This window comes from Rhincodon typus, chromosome 2 (assembly GCF_021869965.1).
Source record: "Rhincodon typus isolate 14 chromosome 2, sRhiTyp1.1, whole genome shotgun sequence".
NCBI classification, from domain to species: domain Eukaryota; kingdom Metazoa; phylum Chordata; class Chondrichthyes; order Orectolobiformes; family Rhincodontidae; genus Rhincodon; species Rhincodon typus.
The window spans coordinates 47,383,303-47,399,731 of record NC_063333.1 but is presented as its reverse complement, the minus strand read 5'-3'; the positions used below and the strand labels follow the sequence as shown (position 1 = coordinate 47,399,731).

The 16,429-nt window shown below is 42.5% G+C and overlaps 2 protein-coding genes across 4 annotated transcripts in view; one reads left to right on the top strand and one right to left on the bottom strand.

Moving 5' to 3' along the window:
• LOC109929541 (pituitary tumor-transforming gene 1 protein-interacting protein-like) overlaps positions 1–4,474 on the bottom strand; it is a 63,392-nt gene extending 58,918 nt beyond the window's left edge. For all 3 annotated transcript variants that reach the window (XM_020529209.2, XM_048613082.1, XM_048613068.1), the window contains exons 1-3: positions 4,250–4,474; positions 3,055–3,107; positions 651–759 (exon numbers count right to left, since the gene is read on the bottom strand). In XM_020529209.2, coding sequence (XP_020384798.2) covers positions 651–759; positions 3,055–3,107; positions 4,250–4,322 — 235 coding nt within the window. In that variant the 5' untranslated portion in view covers positions 4,323–4,474. The remainder of the gene's footprint in view (positions 1–650; positions 760–3,054; positions 3,108–4,249) is intronic.
• Positions 4,475–11,828: 7,354 nt separating this feature from the next.
• dus3l (dihydrouridine synthase 3-like (S. cerevisiae)) overlaps positions 11,829–16,429 on the top strand; it is a 39,769-nt gene continuing 35,168 nt past the window's right edge. Inside the window, exons 1-2 of the mRNA XM_048613053.1 lie at positions 11,829–12,110; positions 12,698–12,809. Coding sequence (XP_048469010.1) covers positions 12,733–12,809 — 77 coding nt within the window. The 5' untranslated portion in view covers positions 11,829–12,110; positions 12,698–12,732. The remainder of the gene's footprint in view (positions 12,111–12,697; positions 12,810–16,429) is intronic.

Below are 16,429 nucleotides of genomic sequence, written 5' to 3'. Positions count from 1 at the left end.
CTACAGTAAAACCTTTAAAGGTTAAAATCCAGGCTTCTAATCTCATGAAAAGCACCAACTGCCTCTGGGGAGTGAAGTGGTTGCATGCACCACCAACACCGCCACCGCCACCCCCCGGAATAGTAATGATGCTGCCTGGATTAATCTAGGAGAATTGCATTATCTGTACGCGACTTCTCACCCACATCAAGACAGTTGTCTCTCAAATGACCCTCTGATGAGGTCTAGCAAGCCATTCAGACACGTCTGCTCCAAAGCATAACAAGTTCTATTTGAAAGACATCCTGATTACACAAAATGAAATGATTCAAGGTGACCTACAAGCAACTTCACATGGCAGCTAGAAATAGCATTGAATTCCAAATTTGCCAAAAGACACCTATTTAAGGCAACAAGTCTCAAACAGTTAAAACTACAAAACCTTAGTCAAGGTATATGAACTTGGATCCTGATAATGAATTCAGATTGCTATTCTTATTTTATTACACTTCAGATGGTGTTGGACAGTGACCAGAATATCTGTTGCGTGTAATCTCAGGACAATATTACGTCTGCTGTATAACATTACACCTTTGAATAGGAATTGTGTTCATTTTAGAATGTTACCACATATTTAGACATTAAATGAAAAATGCATGTTATATTCTTACCCCAGCAAACTCCCCAACGAGCTTGGTCTAAAGGGCATATTGAACGAGGAGGAATTATAGTTTCAACAGGATACTTCATGCAACGTTGATCAACAAAACACCACAGGCACTGGAAGACAAGGGTTCAAAACATGTGTTAAAGCTGCCCAAAAAGCTCTCAATAATGACACAGTAAACTGAAGTTTCATGAGTGCAATCTGTGCCACTCTATACCCACTTATATTGTGCCTTAAATTTGAATCACTGTTTCTAAACTAAATACACAAGATCTACCACATTTAAGTTAAACATACAAAGTCTTTTGAAATAATAACATGATCCACTCTACATAAAAAAGAAAGTTCCAGTTGACATCAAGAATTTTAGGCAGTATTTACAAATGTTGTTCAGGAAAACTCAAAAACAGCTCAAAACAAAGTGCTAGAATTTATGCAAAACTTTTACTATTTTCTCAATTTCATTTTTTTTAACAATATCAATGTGAAAGTCCAACTAGATTTTACAGTGTATACCCTTTAACTCCAATCAAAGAATGCACTTGTATACTGTTGACATTGCTTTGTTTGATCTGCAATGTTTAGTGAAGTAGTCTACTCATTGAACAATGCGCTAATTTACATATTTTAGTTGCCACGCTCAGAACAGTAAGGAATACCTCAAATATGACCATTGGCCCCCAAGCCCTGATTTTTCAAAACAAAACTACAGTCTTAGTTGTAAACTTGCAATATTTTGCCTTTATTTACTTTCTTTCAATTCTAACTTCTACTAAAAAGCTTGAATTATTTCAGGATGTTTAAAGATTCTAAATGGAGTAATCTAGGGCTATTCTGACAAGATTCCTAATAAATGCAAATCCACAGTCTAAAACTTTTCAAAGTCATTACATTGCAACTAATTTTGCAAGTTTATTTCAGATACTAAAGGAGCTGGCAATGGCAAGTGTAGGACTTTTGCAAGGATGGATTTTAATTAGCAGAGAAACATTTTTGTTAGGAAAGATGGGATTGTCTGTTTATTTTGTTAGAAGAGCAGAAAATTGTTGTTAAACAAGCAATGATGTCATATTTATAGTGACTAAAATGCACCTTGTAAACATCAATAGGAATGAAAAAAAAGAGTGCTGCTGCAAGTTTGTCTTTACAATACAAGTACCTCGAAAGTAGATAAAATTCTCCAAACTGGGCTTTGAATTCTGACTTCACTGTGTTTGATGGGAGTTATCTGTTTACATTCAGCAATATGCATCAAAAGTAAACAGATACCAACCATCTAGAACAATGAAACTAATCTGTCAAAAAAGTAAATGAATGGTTATTTGACAGATTCAGTTAAATCAATGCCACTGCAATTAAAGGTAATTTCCTTTTATTTCAAAATATTCCTAATATAATGAAGGAATCTCAGTTTGAAATAAAGAACACTCACAGAAGAAATCAATAAGTAAACACATAAGCAGTAGAATACAATCGCAGTTCTAAATTATTGTTATAAGAAAGTTAAACTGCAACTTTTAAAACTAAAATGACTTATTTGGTAAGATACCAACCATACATATTTGCCATTTCAAGACCAAAGAGTGTCATGCAAATTATCATAGAAATCCTACAGTATGGAAACAGGCCCTTCAGCCCAACAAGTCCACACCGAACCTTGGAGCATCCCACCCAGACCCATCCCCTTACAACCCACCTAAACACTGCGGGCAATTTAGCATGGCCAATCCACCTAACCTGAGATAACAAGGTGTGGAGCTGAACGAACACAGCAGGCCAAGCAGCAGCAGAGGAGCAGGAAAGCTGATGTTTCGGGTCTAGACCCTTCTCTTTGGGCCACGGGAGGAAACCGGAGTACCCGGAAGGAAACTCATGCAGACACGGGGAGAACGTGCAAACTCCACACAGACCGTCGCCTGAGGGTGGAATCAAACCCAGGTCCCTGGCACAGTGAGGCAGCAGTGCTAACCACTGAGCCACCGTGCCACCCCCAAATCGTAATGGCAGTTTACAGAATGTTAGAATCAGATTTTCAAAACTGAAATCAACTGATTAAACAACATTATTCAGGACATGTGCACGAGGTAAGAATCCTTGGCTGAGAGAATATGGAATTGTAGATCTTCACAGAGAACGTCAATTTTTGAGATGAGCACAAGAACGTTACAGTTACTGACACTGTTGTTGCTCTTTAAGGCGGGGGGGTGGTGACTTTGGGGGAAGAAGGCTCATTTTAAAGGACATGATCCTGATTGAAACTTCATAAGGAAGTTGTTCTTGACATCTGTGCTAATGAATTTCATACCACTAAAGGGCCAAATTATTTTTCTCTCCCACAAATGAATAAAGACTCAATCTATAAATTTCAGGATATTCATTAATAAATTGATTAAAAAATTCATACTTACATGGACATTTTCCAAGCACCTTTCACAAGATGTATTTGTAAAATCTGAGCAATCTATACAAAAGCAAAGAAAAACTAGTGGCAGAAGGTATAATTTTGTTTTCTTTAGTTGCTTGAACATGACATCAGAAGAAAATTAGAATTCTATGACAAGATTAGATAATTAGAAATATCAATGGAAATTCACAGGTTTGACCTGTACTAACAAAAACACGCAAGTGTTATCGTAAGATACCATTTTTCTTGTAGTTATCCACCTCTTGTCTGAAACACCTGTAAACATACTATGGGCTTAATCATCTCCAAATCAAAGAATTTCAACAAACGGTTCAAGGAATCAACATTAGACCAAGAAACTACATGCTTGAAGTCTTCATTCTAGTTTACAATTCATGCTGAAGTTTAAATTGAAAACAATGTCTGGCATGGTTTTGGATGCTCTCCTTTTTACAAGTTAGCAGAATTAATATCCTCTTAAGTGAAATCATCAAGTAGCCATTTCAAAAGTCTTTATTCTTTCACTTGAACCTGTCAACTCTTTGACAATAACAGACATGACAATTGTTTTATTCGTCACACAAGTGGATGAGTGGTTTGGGTGTTATGGAGGGGGATTGCTAGTGGTGGGGGGGGTGGATACTGGAAGGAATGGGCAGGCGCTAACGTGGGAGGGAGGGTGGTAGTTGGGGAGATGCTGGGAGGGAGCTTGGATGCTAGTGGAGCATTGGGTGAATAAAACTAAGGGGGTGTGTGCTTGTTGCTGGTGGGAGTGGATGGGTACATGAATGGATAATATTTGGAGGCTGCGTGCTGATTAGGGAGAGAGTAAGTGAAACTGAAGGGAATGTGCGTGCTGGTTTGAGGGGCCGGGCGCTGGTTTTGTGGGAGTGGGTGATACCGAGGGATGGTGGTCCTGGGTTTTGTGGGGGTGAGGGGTGTGTTATACTGGAAGGGTGGGTGCTGGTGTGGTTGAGGAATGGGTGATACTGGGAGAGGGTAGACGCTGGTTTGAGGAGGTGTGGGTGTTATTGGAGGAAGATGGTGCTGATTTGGGGGAGTGGGGTAGCGGGTGACTTTGAAGGAAGATGGTGCTGGGCTGGGGGGCTGGGGGGCGGGTGACTTTGGGGGAAGAAGGCTCTGCCCAGGGTCGGCATGACATTTGACGACGCACAGCCCAGAGAAGGCGGCACTCTTACCTCGCACCGCCGGTCGGAGGGTGACCTGGCTCCCGCCGGACCCCGTAAGGAGGAGAAAGAGAAAGACGGACATTTCCTTCACTCCCAACAACTCGATATCATCGCTTTCCCTTCCTGAGCGACCGGGAAACCCCGCCCCGACCAGAGCGGTGCGCAGGCGCTACCCCGCGCGAGCATCGGGACTCAGCAACAAAACTATTGTCCCCACTGTACAGTGCGCGCACGCGCGTGTATGTGCGAGTGTGCACGTGCGCGCGTGTACATGTGAGTGTATGTGCGCGCAATGCTACCATTTGCCCAGAAACTTTTGAGTGTTAGTGTGAAAGCTGGAAATGTTACAAGATACTCGGCAGGTCAGGTCGTACCTGTGGAGACAATGAAATACAGTTAACTCGTCAGATACATCACCTTTCCTCCAGATTTCAAAGCTAATGTGGAAACAGGAGTCTCCAACTGTCCCTGCGGACCCATTTATGTTCCCAGCTTGTATGCTGATCTTAAAAGTCAATTCTAAGCTTGAGAAAACCAAAAAAAAAAACAAAATGCTGGAAATTTCTCAGACAATATCGACCGTATGTAAAGCAAAGAACTGTGGGCTGCTGGAGATCTGAAACAAAAGCATAAATTTCTGGAGAAACCCAGCAGGTCTGGCAGCATCTGTGGGAAGAAAGCGGAGTTAACATTTCGAGCCCAGTGACTCGTCATCAGGACTGGTTCTCATGAAGTGTCGCTGGTCATGAAACATCAACTCTGCTTTCTTCCCAAGGTAATATCTACAGTATTGTTGTCAACCCTCCAGGACCTGCCCTGAGTCTCCAGGATTTTCTAGTTGCTGTGTTTAAGCCTGGAAAAAAAATCACAGGAACACGAAAAAGTATTGTTTTTGCCACTGTTTCCAACATTTCTCTTACCAGGTGCAAAAATACAAAAAATCTGGGGGAAGTGGTGGAAAGGCTCATTTGGTTGACAGTCAAGCATCATCCAATTGGATAATGATTCTTTTAGCTTTCAAATTGGTGCAGAAAGACACAATGTAAGGATGGATGTGTTGACTGACTAATGGCAGAAAGAGGAGTGAACAGTGTGAAAAAGTTGCTCTTCAGGTCCCTTTTAAATTTTCTTTCCTTACCTTAAAAATATGCCCTCTAGTTTTGAATTCCCCTACCCCAGGGGAAAGACCTTTGCTATTCACGTTATCTATGCCCCTCAAGATTTTATAAACCTCGAGAATATCAACTTCCTATGCACAAGTGAAAAAAGTCCCAGTCTATTCAGCCGCTCCTTATAATTCACATCCTCCAGTCCCAGCAACATCCTTGTAAATCTCTTCTGAACCCTCTCCAATTTAATATTATTGAGGGATAGTCAGCATACTTTGTCAGGGGCGATCAGATCTGACAGATTTGATTTAAGTTTTTCGGGAAGGTGACAATGTATGAAGGTAGAGCAGTGAATGTAATCTACATGGACTTTGGTAAGGTCAAGTGGGGACAAACTCAGGAGATCCATGGCAATTTGGCAAATAAGATATAAAACTGTCTTAGTGGCAGGAAGCAGGGAGTGATAACCAAAAGCTTTTCTTGTGACTGGAAGCCTGTGTCCAGTGGCATACTGCATGGTTTGATGCTGGATCCCTAGCTGTTGGTGGTGTACATCAATGATCTATATATGAATGTAGGAATTTGATCAGTAAGTTTGAAAATTCCATGAAAATTGGTGGTAGGTTAAATAGGAAGGAGGAAAACTTTAGACTATGGGATAATATAGACGGGCTAGTCAGATGGGCAAATAAGGTGACAAATGGAATCTAATTCTGCAAAAAGTGAGATGATGTATTTTGGGAACACTAACCACGTAAAGAAGTGGTATGATCAATGGTTGGATCCTAGGAAGTAAGAGGATCAGAGGGACTTTGGTAGAAGGGGCTTTCTGCACCAGTTATAATCTCCTCCGCTGCAGCCCTTCTCAGGCATACATTCTCCTAGTCTGCTTCACAGTGATGCTGACTTTTTGCACAGTCCTCCCAGTCTCAAAACCTTGAGCAAACATTGGAATTGGCTGGCTTCCATTTTCCATTCAAGTGTGATAGTTGAATGCTGAAAAATGAACAAAATGTTGGTTGCAACTTAGTGAAAGAGGTTGAGAAGAAAGAGGGACTCCTTCTCCCCTGTTCGCAATATACCTGATGGGTTTAGTAGATGTTTTAGGTTACTATGCTGCATTGATTTATAACTTGATATGGGAATGTGAAAAAGCAGAACAATTTGAAGAAGCTGGTAAGCTAGTTAGTGGCAATAATAGCAGGATGCTGACTCAGAAACAGGAAACCACACTAAACACCCACATGCTTGTAAGTAGCAGTGTCTAAAGAAATGAGAAAATATGTAATTACTTTCGAAAATTTGATTATTGTGTAAAACTAATGCCAAGATCATTGTAACTTCACAGCCCCACACTGAATATACCAATGCAACAATCAGAATGTTGTCTATTTCTAGCATAGCTTGTTCTTGGTTTTAGAATTCATTGTTATGATTCTAGTAACTTGAGTCACAATTATTAACAAAAAAAAAGTTAAGTGAAATACCAATGAATGTCAGTTTCCACAATTTGGAAATTTATATTGTTCGACTTTCTCTTATATTTGTAAAATGGTTCATACAGAAATAATTGGAGCTCAAAAGCAAGTCTTGGGCTTAATATGAAAATTAATTGATTGATTGATTGATTTATTGTCATGTGAACCAAAACACAGTGAAAAGCTCTGTTTACAAGTGGTACAGGCAGATCATATTAAGCAAAGGATGTACAAATCAAGAAACACGTTTATGCACAGCATCCACAATTTCACTTCAGTTACTAGCAACATTTGTCTCCATACTGAAACTTACAGAAGACTTTTGTGAGATTTGAGTGTTTTATGAATCAATAAACTTATTGTGCCATTGTTGGTTGTCTCAATGGTTATCACAATCCTAGACCAGGTGGGGGTCTCTGTCTTGGAAAAGATTTTAAACTAAGACCATGCCTGTGTTCTCAGGAGAATATAAAAGTTTCTATTCTGAGGAAGTGTCACTGCACCCGAAACGTTCAGTCTGTTTGTTCCTTCACAGATGCTGCCAGACCCGCTGAACTTTTCCAGCTGAAGAAGGGTCCCGACCTGAAACGTCAGCTTTCCTGCTCTTCTGATGCTGCCCGGCCTGTTGTGTTAGAACATAAGAACGAGGAGCAGGAGTAGGCCGTCCGGCCCTTCGAGCCTGCTCCGCCATTCAATAAGATCATGACTGATCTTTTCATGGACTCAGATCCACTTACCCGCGTTCTCACCGTATCCCTTAATTCCTTTATTGTTCAAAAAAAATCTACCTTTATCTTTAAAAACGTTTACTGAAGTAGTGTCAACTACTTCACTGGGCAAGGAATTCCATAGATTAACAACCCTCTGGGTGAAGAAGTTCCTTCTCAATTCAGTCCTAAATCTGCTCCCTCTAATCTTGAGGCTATGCCCTCTTGTCCTAGCTTCACCTGCCAGTGGAAACATCCTCTCTACTTCTATCTTATCTATTCCCTTCATAATTTTATATGTTCCTATAAGATCCCCCCTCAATCTTCTGAATTCCAATGAATATAATCCCAATCTACTCAGTCTCTCCTCATAAGCCAACCCCCTCAACTCTGGAATCATCCTAGTGAACCTCCTTTGCACCCCCTCCAGTGCCAGTACATTCTTTCTCAAGTAAGGAGACCAAAACTGCACGCAGTACTCCAGGTGTGGCCTCACCAGCACCTTGCACGGCTGCAACATAACCTCTCTGCTTTTAATTTCAATCCCTTTAGCAATGAAGGACAAAATTCCATTTGCCTTCCTAATTACTTGTTGTACCTGCAGACCTACCTTCTGTGATTCATGCACAAGGACACCCAGGTCCCTCTGCATAGCAGCATGCTGCAACTTTTTACCATTCAAGTAATAATCCTTTTTACTATTACTCCTATCAAAATGTATGACTTCACATTTATTTACATTGTATTCCATCTGTCAGACCTTTGCCCACTCACTCAATGTATCTATGTTCCTCTGCAAAGTTTCACAGTCCTCTGCACACTTTCCTCTGCCACTCATCTTAGTGTCATCTGCAAACTTTGACATCCTACACGTGGTTCCCAACTCCAAATCATCCATATAAATTGTAAATAATTGCGGTCCCAACACCGATCTCTGAGGCACACCACTAGTCACTGACTGCCAGCTAGAATAGCACTCATTTATCCCCACTCTTTGCTTCCTGTTAGTCAACCAATCCTCCATCCATGCTAATACTTTACCCTTAACGCCATGCATCCTTATGCAGTAGCCTCTTGTGCAACAACTTGTCGAAGGCCTTTTGGAAATCTAGGTACACCACATCCACTGGGTCGCCATTGTCCACCTTGCTCGTAATGTCGTCATAAAATTCCAAAAAATTTGTCAAGCACGACTTGCCCTTCATGAACCCATGCTGCGTCTGCCCAACGGGACAATTTCTATCAAGATGCCTTGCTATTTCTTCCTTGATAATAGACTCAAGCATCTTCCCCACTACAGAGGTTAAGCTAACCGGTCTATAATTCCCCATCTTTTGTCTACTTCCCTTTTTAAACAGTGGCGTCACATTTGCTGTTTTCCAATCTGCTGGGACTGCCCCAAAGTCCAGCGAATTTTGGAAAATTACTGCCAGTGCACCTGCTATTTCTCCCGCCATCTCTTTTAGTACCCTGGGATGCATTCCATCAGGGCCAGGAGACTTATCAATCCTTAGCTCCATTAGCTTGCCCAACACTACCTCTTCCGTAATAATGATTGTTTCCAGGTCCTCACCTACCTTCGTCTCTTTGTCAATTACTGGCATGTTATTAGTGTCCTCCACTGTGAAGACCGATACAAAATACCTGTTCAATGCCTCGGCCATTTCGTCATATCCCATAACTAAATTCCCCTTCTCATCCTCTAAAGGGCCAATGTTTACTTTAGCCACTCTTTTTCGTTTTATATATTTATAGAAACTTTTGCTATCTGTCTTTATATTCTGTGCTAGTTTTTTCTCATGTTCTATCTTACTTTTCTTTATAGCTCTTTTTGTGGCTTTCTGTTGACCTTTAAAGTTTTCCCAATCTTCTAGTTTCATGCTGTTTTTGGCCACTTTGTATGCCTTCTTTTTCAATTTGATAGCCTCCCTTATTTCTTTCGACACCCATGGCAGATTACCCCTTTTCTTACAGTCCTTCCTTTTCATTGGAATATACTTTTGCTGAGCACTTTGAAAAACTGCTTCGAAAGTCCTCCACTGCTCGTCAACTGTCCCACCATAAAATCTTTGTTTCCAGTCTACTTTAGCCAAGTCCTCCCTCATTCTATTGTAGTTCCCCTTGTTCAAGCACAGGTATTGGATTTTATCTTCACACTCTCCATCTGTATTCTAAATTCAACCATACTGTGATCACTCCTTCCAAGAGGATCCCTAACTATGAGGTCATTAATTATTCCTGTCTCATTACACAGGACCAGATCTAGGATAGCTTGCTCCCTCGTCGGTTCCATTACATACTGTTGAAGAAAACAATCACGGATACACAACAAACTCCTCCTCAAGGCTACCCTGACCGAGCTGGTTCGACCAATCTACATGTAGATTAAAATCCCCCATGATAATTGCCGTACCATTTTTACAGGCATTAGTTATTTCTTTGTTTATTGCCTGCCCCAATGTGATGTTATTGTTTGGTGGCCTATAGACTACGCCTATCAGTGACTTTTTCCTTCTGGAATTTCTAATTTCCACGCAAATGCATTCAACCTCATTCTCCATAGAACCTATATCATCTCTCAGCACCGGCCTGATGTTGTCCTTGAATATCAGAGCTACACCACCTCCCTTACCTTCCTGTCTGTCCTTCTGAATAGTCTGGTACCCTTGGATATTTAACTCCCAGTCGTGACCATCCTGTAACCATGTCTCCATGGTTACCAAATGGCTACCAAATCATACTCATTCGCGATGATTTGTGCCGTTAACTCATCAACCTTGTTACGAATGCTATGAGCATTCAGGTAAAGTGCCTTTATGCTAGCTTTCTTACCCTCATGATTTCCAACATCTCTAATAATATCTCCTGAGTTATCCTTCCTTTTTGCTTCTTTTATAGTCTGCCTTGAACTTAAACCCTCCTGCACACATGCTAACCTGCTGCTTACCTTTTTATTTACCATTATACTCGCTGTCGTTTTCCCTTTCCCTTCCCCCCAACTCACTAGTTTAAAGTTCTAGTGACCACCCTATTTATCCTTTTTGCTAGAACACTGGTTCCAGATCGGTTCAGGTGGAGACCGTCCCATCGGTATAGATCCCTCCAGTTCCAAAACTGATGCCAATGCCCCATGAAATGGAACCCCTCTTTCCCACACCACTCCCTTAGCCACGTGCTTACTTCCCTAATTTTCTTATCCCTAAGCCAATTTGCACTTGGCTCGGGCAGTAATCCGGAGATTATGACCCTCGAGGACCTGTTCCTTAATTTCGTTCCTCGTGCTTGATAATCCCCAAACAGGTCCTCCATCCTAGCCTTGCCTATGTTGTTAGTCCCAACGTGGACCACAGCAACTGGATCCTCCCCCTCCCACTCCAATATCCTTTCAAACCGGTCAGAGATGTCCTGCACCCTGGCACCGGGCAGGCAACACACCATGCGGGTCTCCCGATCCGGCTTGCAAAGAATACTATCTATCCCCCTAACTATAGAATCCCCTATAACTACCACTTGTCTTTTTGCTTCCCCCTCTTGAATGGACTTCTGCACCATGGGGCCGTGGAGAGCTGGCTCATCCTCCCTGCAGCCCTTTTCCTCATCCACACAGGGAGCAAGTATCTCGTACCTGTTGGATAAGGTCAAAAGCTGAGGCTCCTCCACTCCTGAACTCAGGATCCCCCTACCTGCCTCACTTGCAGTCACACCCTGTCGTCCCTGATCACTAACTGAATTTGAATTACTTAATCTACCAGGTGTGACTGTCTCCAGCTGTGTGTTCATCCAGCTCCACACTGTGTTATCTCAGACATCGGCAGTTCTTACTATCTCTGAGCTTTTCCAGCAACTTTGTTTTTGTTATTGTTGTTGTAAAAGTTTCTGTCGCTATTTGTGGAATAATAAGGTGGTTAACCGTTTGTCCTGATCAACAGTTGACTCAACTGTACCAGAAAAGGAGATGAGCTGGCCATTTATCTTATTGCTCTTTGTGGAGCATGGTAGCAGAAATTCCAACCTGAAATTCAATTAAATTCTTGGATTTTCAGGTTTTATTATATGAAAATGCGTAACCAAGTGATTGGAGTCCAACAAACTTGTAAACTTGTTTCAGAATATATTTCAGTTTTTGGGGGTTCCTATGGCGCAGTGGTTGTATTCCACACCTTCGAACCAAGGAACCTGGGTTCAAGTTCCACCGGCTCCAGGAGCATGTAATAAAATCTCTAAGCAGGCTGATGAAAAAAAAACATATTTATAACTATAGAGACATTAACAAAGATTATGGTATATGAAAGAAACCTGCTGGCGGTGTTTCTTGATCGTTCAATTGCGAATATCAACCACAAAATAGAACCTCCAGTCAAAACATAAGTGAATAGGAGAAGTAGCTGCTGTGGTGTGAGGTGAGAAACGGGACGTTCCTCCGGATCCACAGAAGCAGTCCCCAGTTGCCGCGGGAGCCTCTGGGCGGTTGCACCCGGAAGAATGTGTGTCGCCAAGTGTGTCCGGCTCTGGGAGCGTGGATTCAGGACTGGGAGCCGCAGTCTTCGTTCACCTTCAATTTAAACATACAGGCAACGTAATATTCAAGCAGCTGCTTTTGTATTTTGCTTACCGTCCCTCGGGTGGAGTTTTTGTGTGATTTGATGCGGTTTGCTTTATGTCCGGCTCTGACCTGACGCTGTTTTCTCATGAAGGACGTTTGATCGCTGGAGGTTTAAATTGGACTCCCTGCCCAAACCCCCACCCACCGCTATTAGGAACTGTGATGGCTTTAATCGTAGTGAAAGATTATTTAAACTGTTTTAATTGTTAGAAACCGGTGGTACTTAAAAGTTTTTTTTTGTTTCTGGAAATGGTACTTCTCCTGGACTGAGTTAACATTTTCAGGAAATTGTAGATCATGTGGCAGTCAGGGTGCGTTGGCACCTTCCCATCTACCAGAGACGATTGATGCCTTCATTTGATGCACTTTTGCTGATGGCTGCAAAGGCCAGTTCTTGGCGATCCTGCCTCAAGCGCGACACTCGCTGCTAAATGAATTTGCAATGTGTTTTTTCTTTGCGAAGGGTCTGCTGCCAAACTGCTGTAGCGTCAGTAATAAGTTTGAATTAAACGTCTGTGCGATAGCGCAGGTCTGCTAATCATATTATGTTTTCGCACCAGCAATTGCAAGCCTTAAACGTTAACCCAGTTAAAATATGGCTGAAACTGGAGATGCCACCAACTGTGTCAATGAGAGTGTGAACGACCCAGGAGTAGCAGCCATCAAGCTTCAGTAAGTCCGAGAATTTTGTTTTAATGGATTAAAATTTGCTAAAATTTGTATTTATTCGAGATTTTCAAAAATTATTGATAAGGGGGACATGTTGACGGTTCTTTTTACTTATTTATATCCATGCTTCATCTCTATCTCTCAATCTTGTGATTCTTTCTCTTTCAAATTTCTGATTTCACATGGAACTAATGTCAGTTTGCACTTCTGAGTCAGATTCTATGTGCAAGCTTTTCATTCCCAGGTCCTGGTCCTGTGGTTACTACAAAGAGCTGGTCAGGACCCTGCCCCAGTCCGCTGACGGAGATTGTCAGGGAGCTGGTCAATTCAGATGCCTCTCCTTGGAGCCCCATTGAATGAGGATAATTAACCGGGTCCTCAGCTTTGATAGCAATTTGAAGTATCTGAGACTCTGTGTAGACTGGGTCTTTTGCGTGCTAGTAATTGTAAAATGGATCTTGAGATGGATGTTCCTTCTCAAAGTAAAATATGGCCGCACTGTCAGATCAGTATTTCTGCTGTGTGTAGTGAAGGGTTGGGGGAAGGGATGGCAAAGAATCTGGATGTTATTGTGATATCGCCAGTCTTTCAAGCTACTCCTGGGAAGGTGTCTTTATCTATCCAGTAAGTTCAGCTGTTACATGGGGCATGGATACTGTTGAAAAATTCCAGATGAGTAATAAGTGCCCTTAATGGGCAGTTTAATTGGATAGCTATTCTGGCCTGCACTCCACCAGCACACCCATCTTTGAACTTGCCACCTTCACTGAAAATTCAGTTGTGAATATCTACGAATATCCTTCAGTCTGACTGAAGACGTACATCACATAGAATCATAGAGATATACAGCACAGAAACAGACCCTTCGGTCCAACTCGGCCATGCCAACCAGACATACTAAATTAATCTAGTACTATTTGCCAGCATTTGGCCCATGTCCCTCTAAACCCTTCTTGTTCATATACCCATCCTGATGCCTTTTAAATGTTGTAATTGTACCAGTCTCCACCACTTCCCCTGGCAGCTCATTCCCTGCACACACCACCCTCATCATAGATCATCATAGAATCTCTACAGTGTGGAAACAGGCCCTTCGGCCTAACAAGTCCACACCAACCCTTGGACCATCCCACCCAGACCCATCCCCCTATAACCCACACATCCCTGAACACTACGGACAATTTAGCATGGCCAATACACCTAGCCTGCACATCTTTGGACTGTGGGAGGAAACTGGAGCAACCGGAGGAAACCCACGCAGACATGGAGAGAATGTGCAAACTCTACACAGACAGTCGCCCGAGGCTGGAATCGAACCCGGGTCCCTGGCGTTGTGAGGCTGCAGTGCTAACCACTGAGTCACCGTGCCACCGTCTGCGTGAAAAAGTTGCCCCTCAGGCCCCTTTTAAATCTTTCCTCTCTCACCTTAAAGCTATGCCCTCTAGTTTTGGACTCCCCGCACCCTGGAGAAATGACCTTGTCTATTCACTCTATCCATGCCCATTTATGATTTTATAAACCTTTATAAGGTCACCCTTCAGCTTCCGATGCTCCAGGGAAAAAAGCCCCAGTCTATTTAGCCTCTTCGTATAGCTCAAACTCTCCAACCCTGGCAATATCCTTTGTAAGTCTTTTTTGAACCTTTTCTAGTTTCACAACATCCTTCCAATAGCAGGGAGACCAGAATTGCACGCAGTATTCCAGTAGTGGCACAACCAATGACCTGTTCAATTGCAACATGATCTCCCAAATACTTTACTCAATGCGCTGACCAATACAGGCAAGCATACCAAACGCCTTCTTCACTATCCTATCTACCTTTGACTCCACTATCAAGGAATCATGAACCTGCACTCCAAGATCTCTTTGTTCAGCAACATTCCCCAGGATCTTACCATTAAGTGTAAAAGTCCTGCCCTGATTTGCGTTTTCAAAATGCAGCACCTCACATTTATTTAAATTAAACTCTATTTGCCACTCCTTGGCCCATTGGCCTATCTGATCAAGATCCCGTTGTACTCTGAGGTAACCTTCGCTGTCCACTACACCTCCAATTTTGATGTCAGCTGCAGACTTACCAACCATACCTCCTATGTTCACATCCAGATCACTTATATAAATGACAAAAAGCAGTGGACCCAGCACCGATCCTTGTGGCACACCGCTGGTCACAGGCCTCCAGTCTGAAAAGTCTCTCCACCACCACCCTCTGTCTTCTACCTTTGAGCCAGTTCATTATCCAAATAGCCAGTTCTCCCTCTATTCCGTGTGATCTAACATTACTGACCAGTTTACGATAAAGAAACTTGTCAAATGTCTTACTGGAATCCATATAGATCGCATCCACTGTTCTGCCCTCATCAACCCTCCTCGTTACTTCTTCAAAAAACTCGATCAAGTTAGTGAGACATGATTTCCCATGCACAAAGCCATCTTGACTACCCCTAGGGCAGGCAATGGCCTAGTAGTATTATCGCTGGACTGTTAATCCAAAGACCCAGATAATGTTCTGGGGACCCGAGTTCAAATCCCACCACAGCAGATGGTGGAATTTGAATTCAATAAATATGTGGAATTAAGAGTCTAATAATGACCATGAATCCATTGTCGATGGTCGGAAAAACCCATCTGGTTCACTAATGTCCTTTAGGGAAGGAAACTGCCATCCTTACCTGGTCTGGTCTACATGTGACTCCAGACCCACAGCAATGTGGCTGACTCATAACTGCCCTCTGGGCAATTAGGGATAGGCAATAAATGCTGGCCCAGCCAGCGATGCCCTCATTCTGTGAATGAGTAGAAAAAAATCAGTCCTTGCCTTTCCAAATACATGTAAATCCTGCCCCTCAGGATTCCCTCCAACAAGTTGTCCACTACTAATGTAAGACTCACCAGTCTATAGTTCCCTGGCTTTTCCCTGCCACCTTTCTTAAATAGTGGCACCATGTTAGCCAACCCCCAGTCTTCCGGCACCTCACTTGTGGCTACCGATGATGCAGGTATCTCAGCAAGGGGCCCAACAATTACTTCCCTTGCTTCCCACGGAGTTCCAGGGTACACCTGATCAGGTCCTGGGGATTTATCCACCTTTACGCGTTTTAAGATGTCCAGCCCCACCACTTCTGTAATATAGACACTTTTCAAGATGTCGCGATTTATTTCCCCATGTTCTCTATCTTCTGTTTCCTTCTCCACAATAAACACTGATGCAAAATACCATTTACTATCTTCCCCCATCTCCTGCAGTTCCACACATAGGCCGCCCTGCTGATTTTTAGGGGTCCTATTCTCTCCCTAGTTACCCTTTTTTCCTTAAGGTATTTGTAGAATCCCTTTGGATTCTCCTTAACTCTATTTGCCAAAGGTATCGCATGTCCTTTTATTTTCTGCCCTCCTGATTTCCCCCTTAAGTATAGTCCTACTGCCTTCATACTTTTTTTTTTAGGGATTTACTTAATTGCTGCTGTCTGTACTTGACATATGTTTCCTCCTTATTCTTAACCAAAACCTACCAGCCTTGCCCTTCACCGTAACAGGAACAAACTGTCTGTGGACTCCCGTTATCTCATTTTCGAAGGCTTCCCATTTCTAGCCTTTACCTGTGAACATCCGTGCCGCGCACC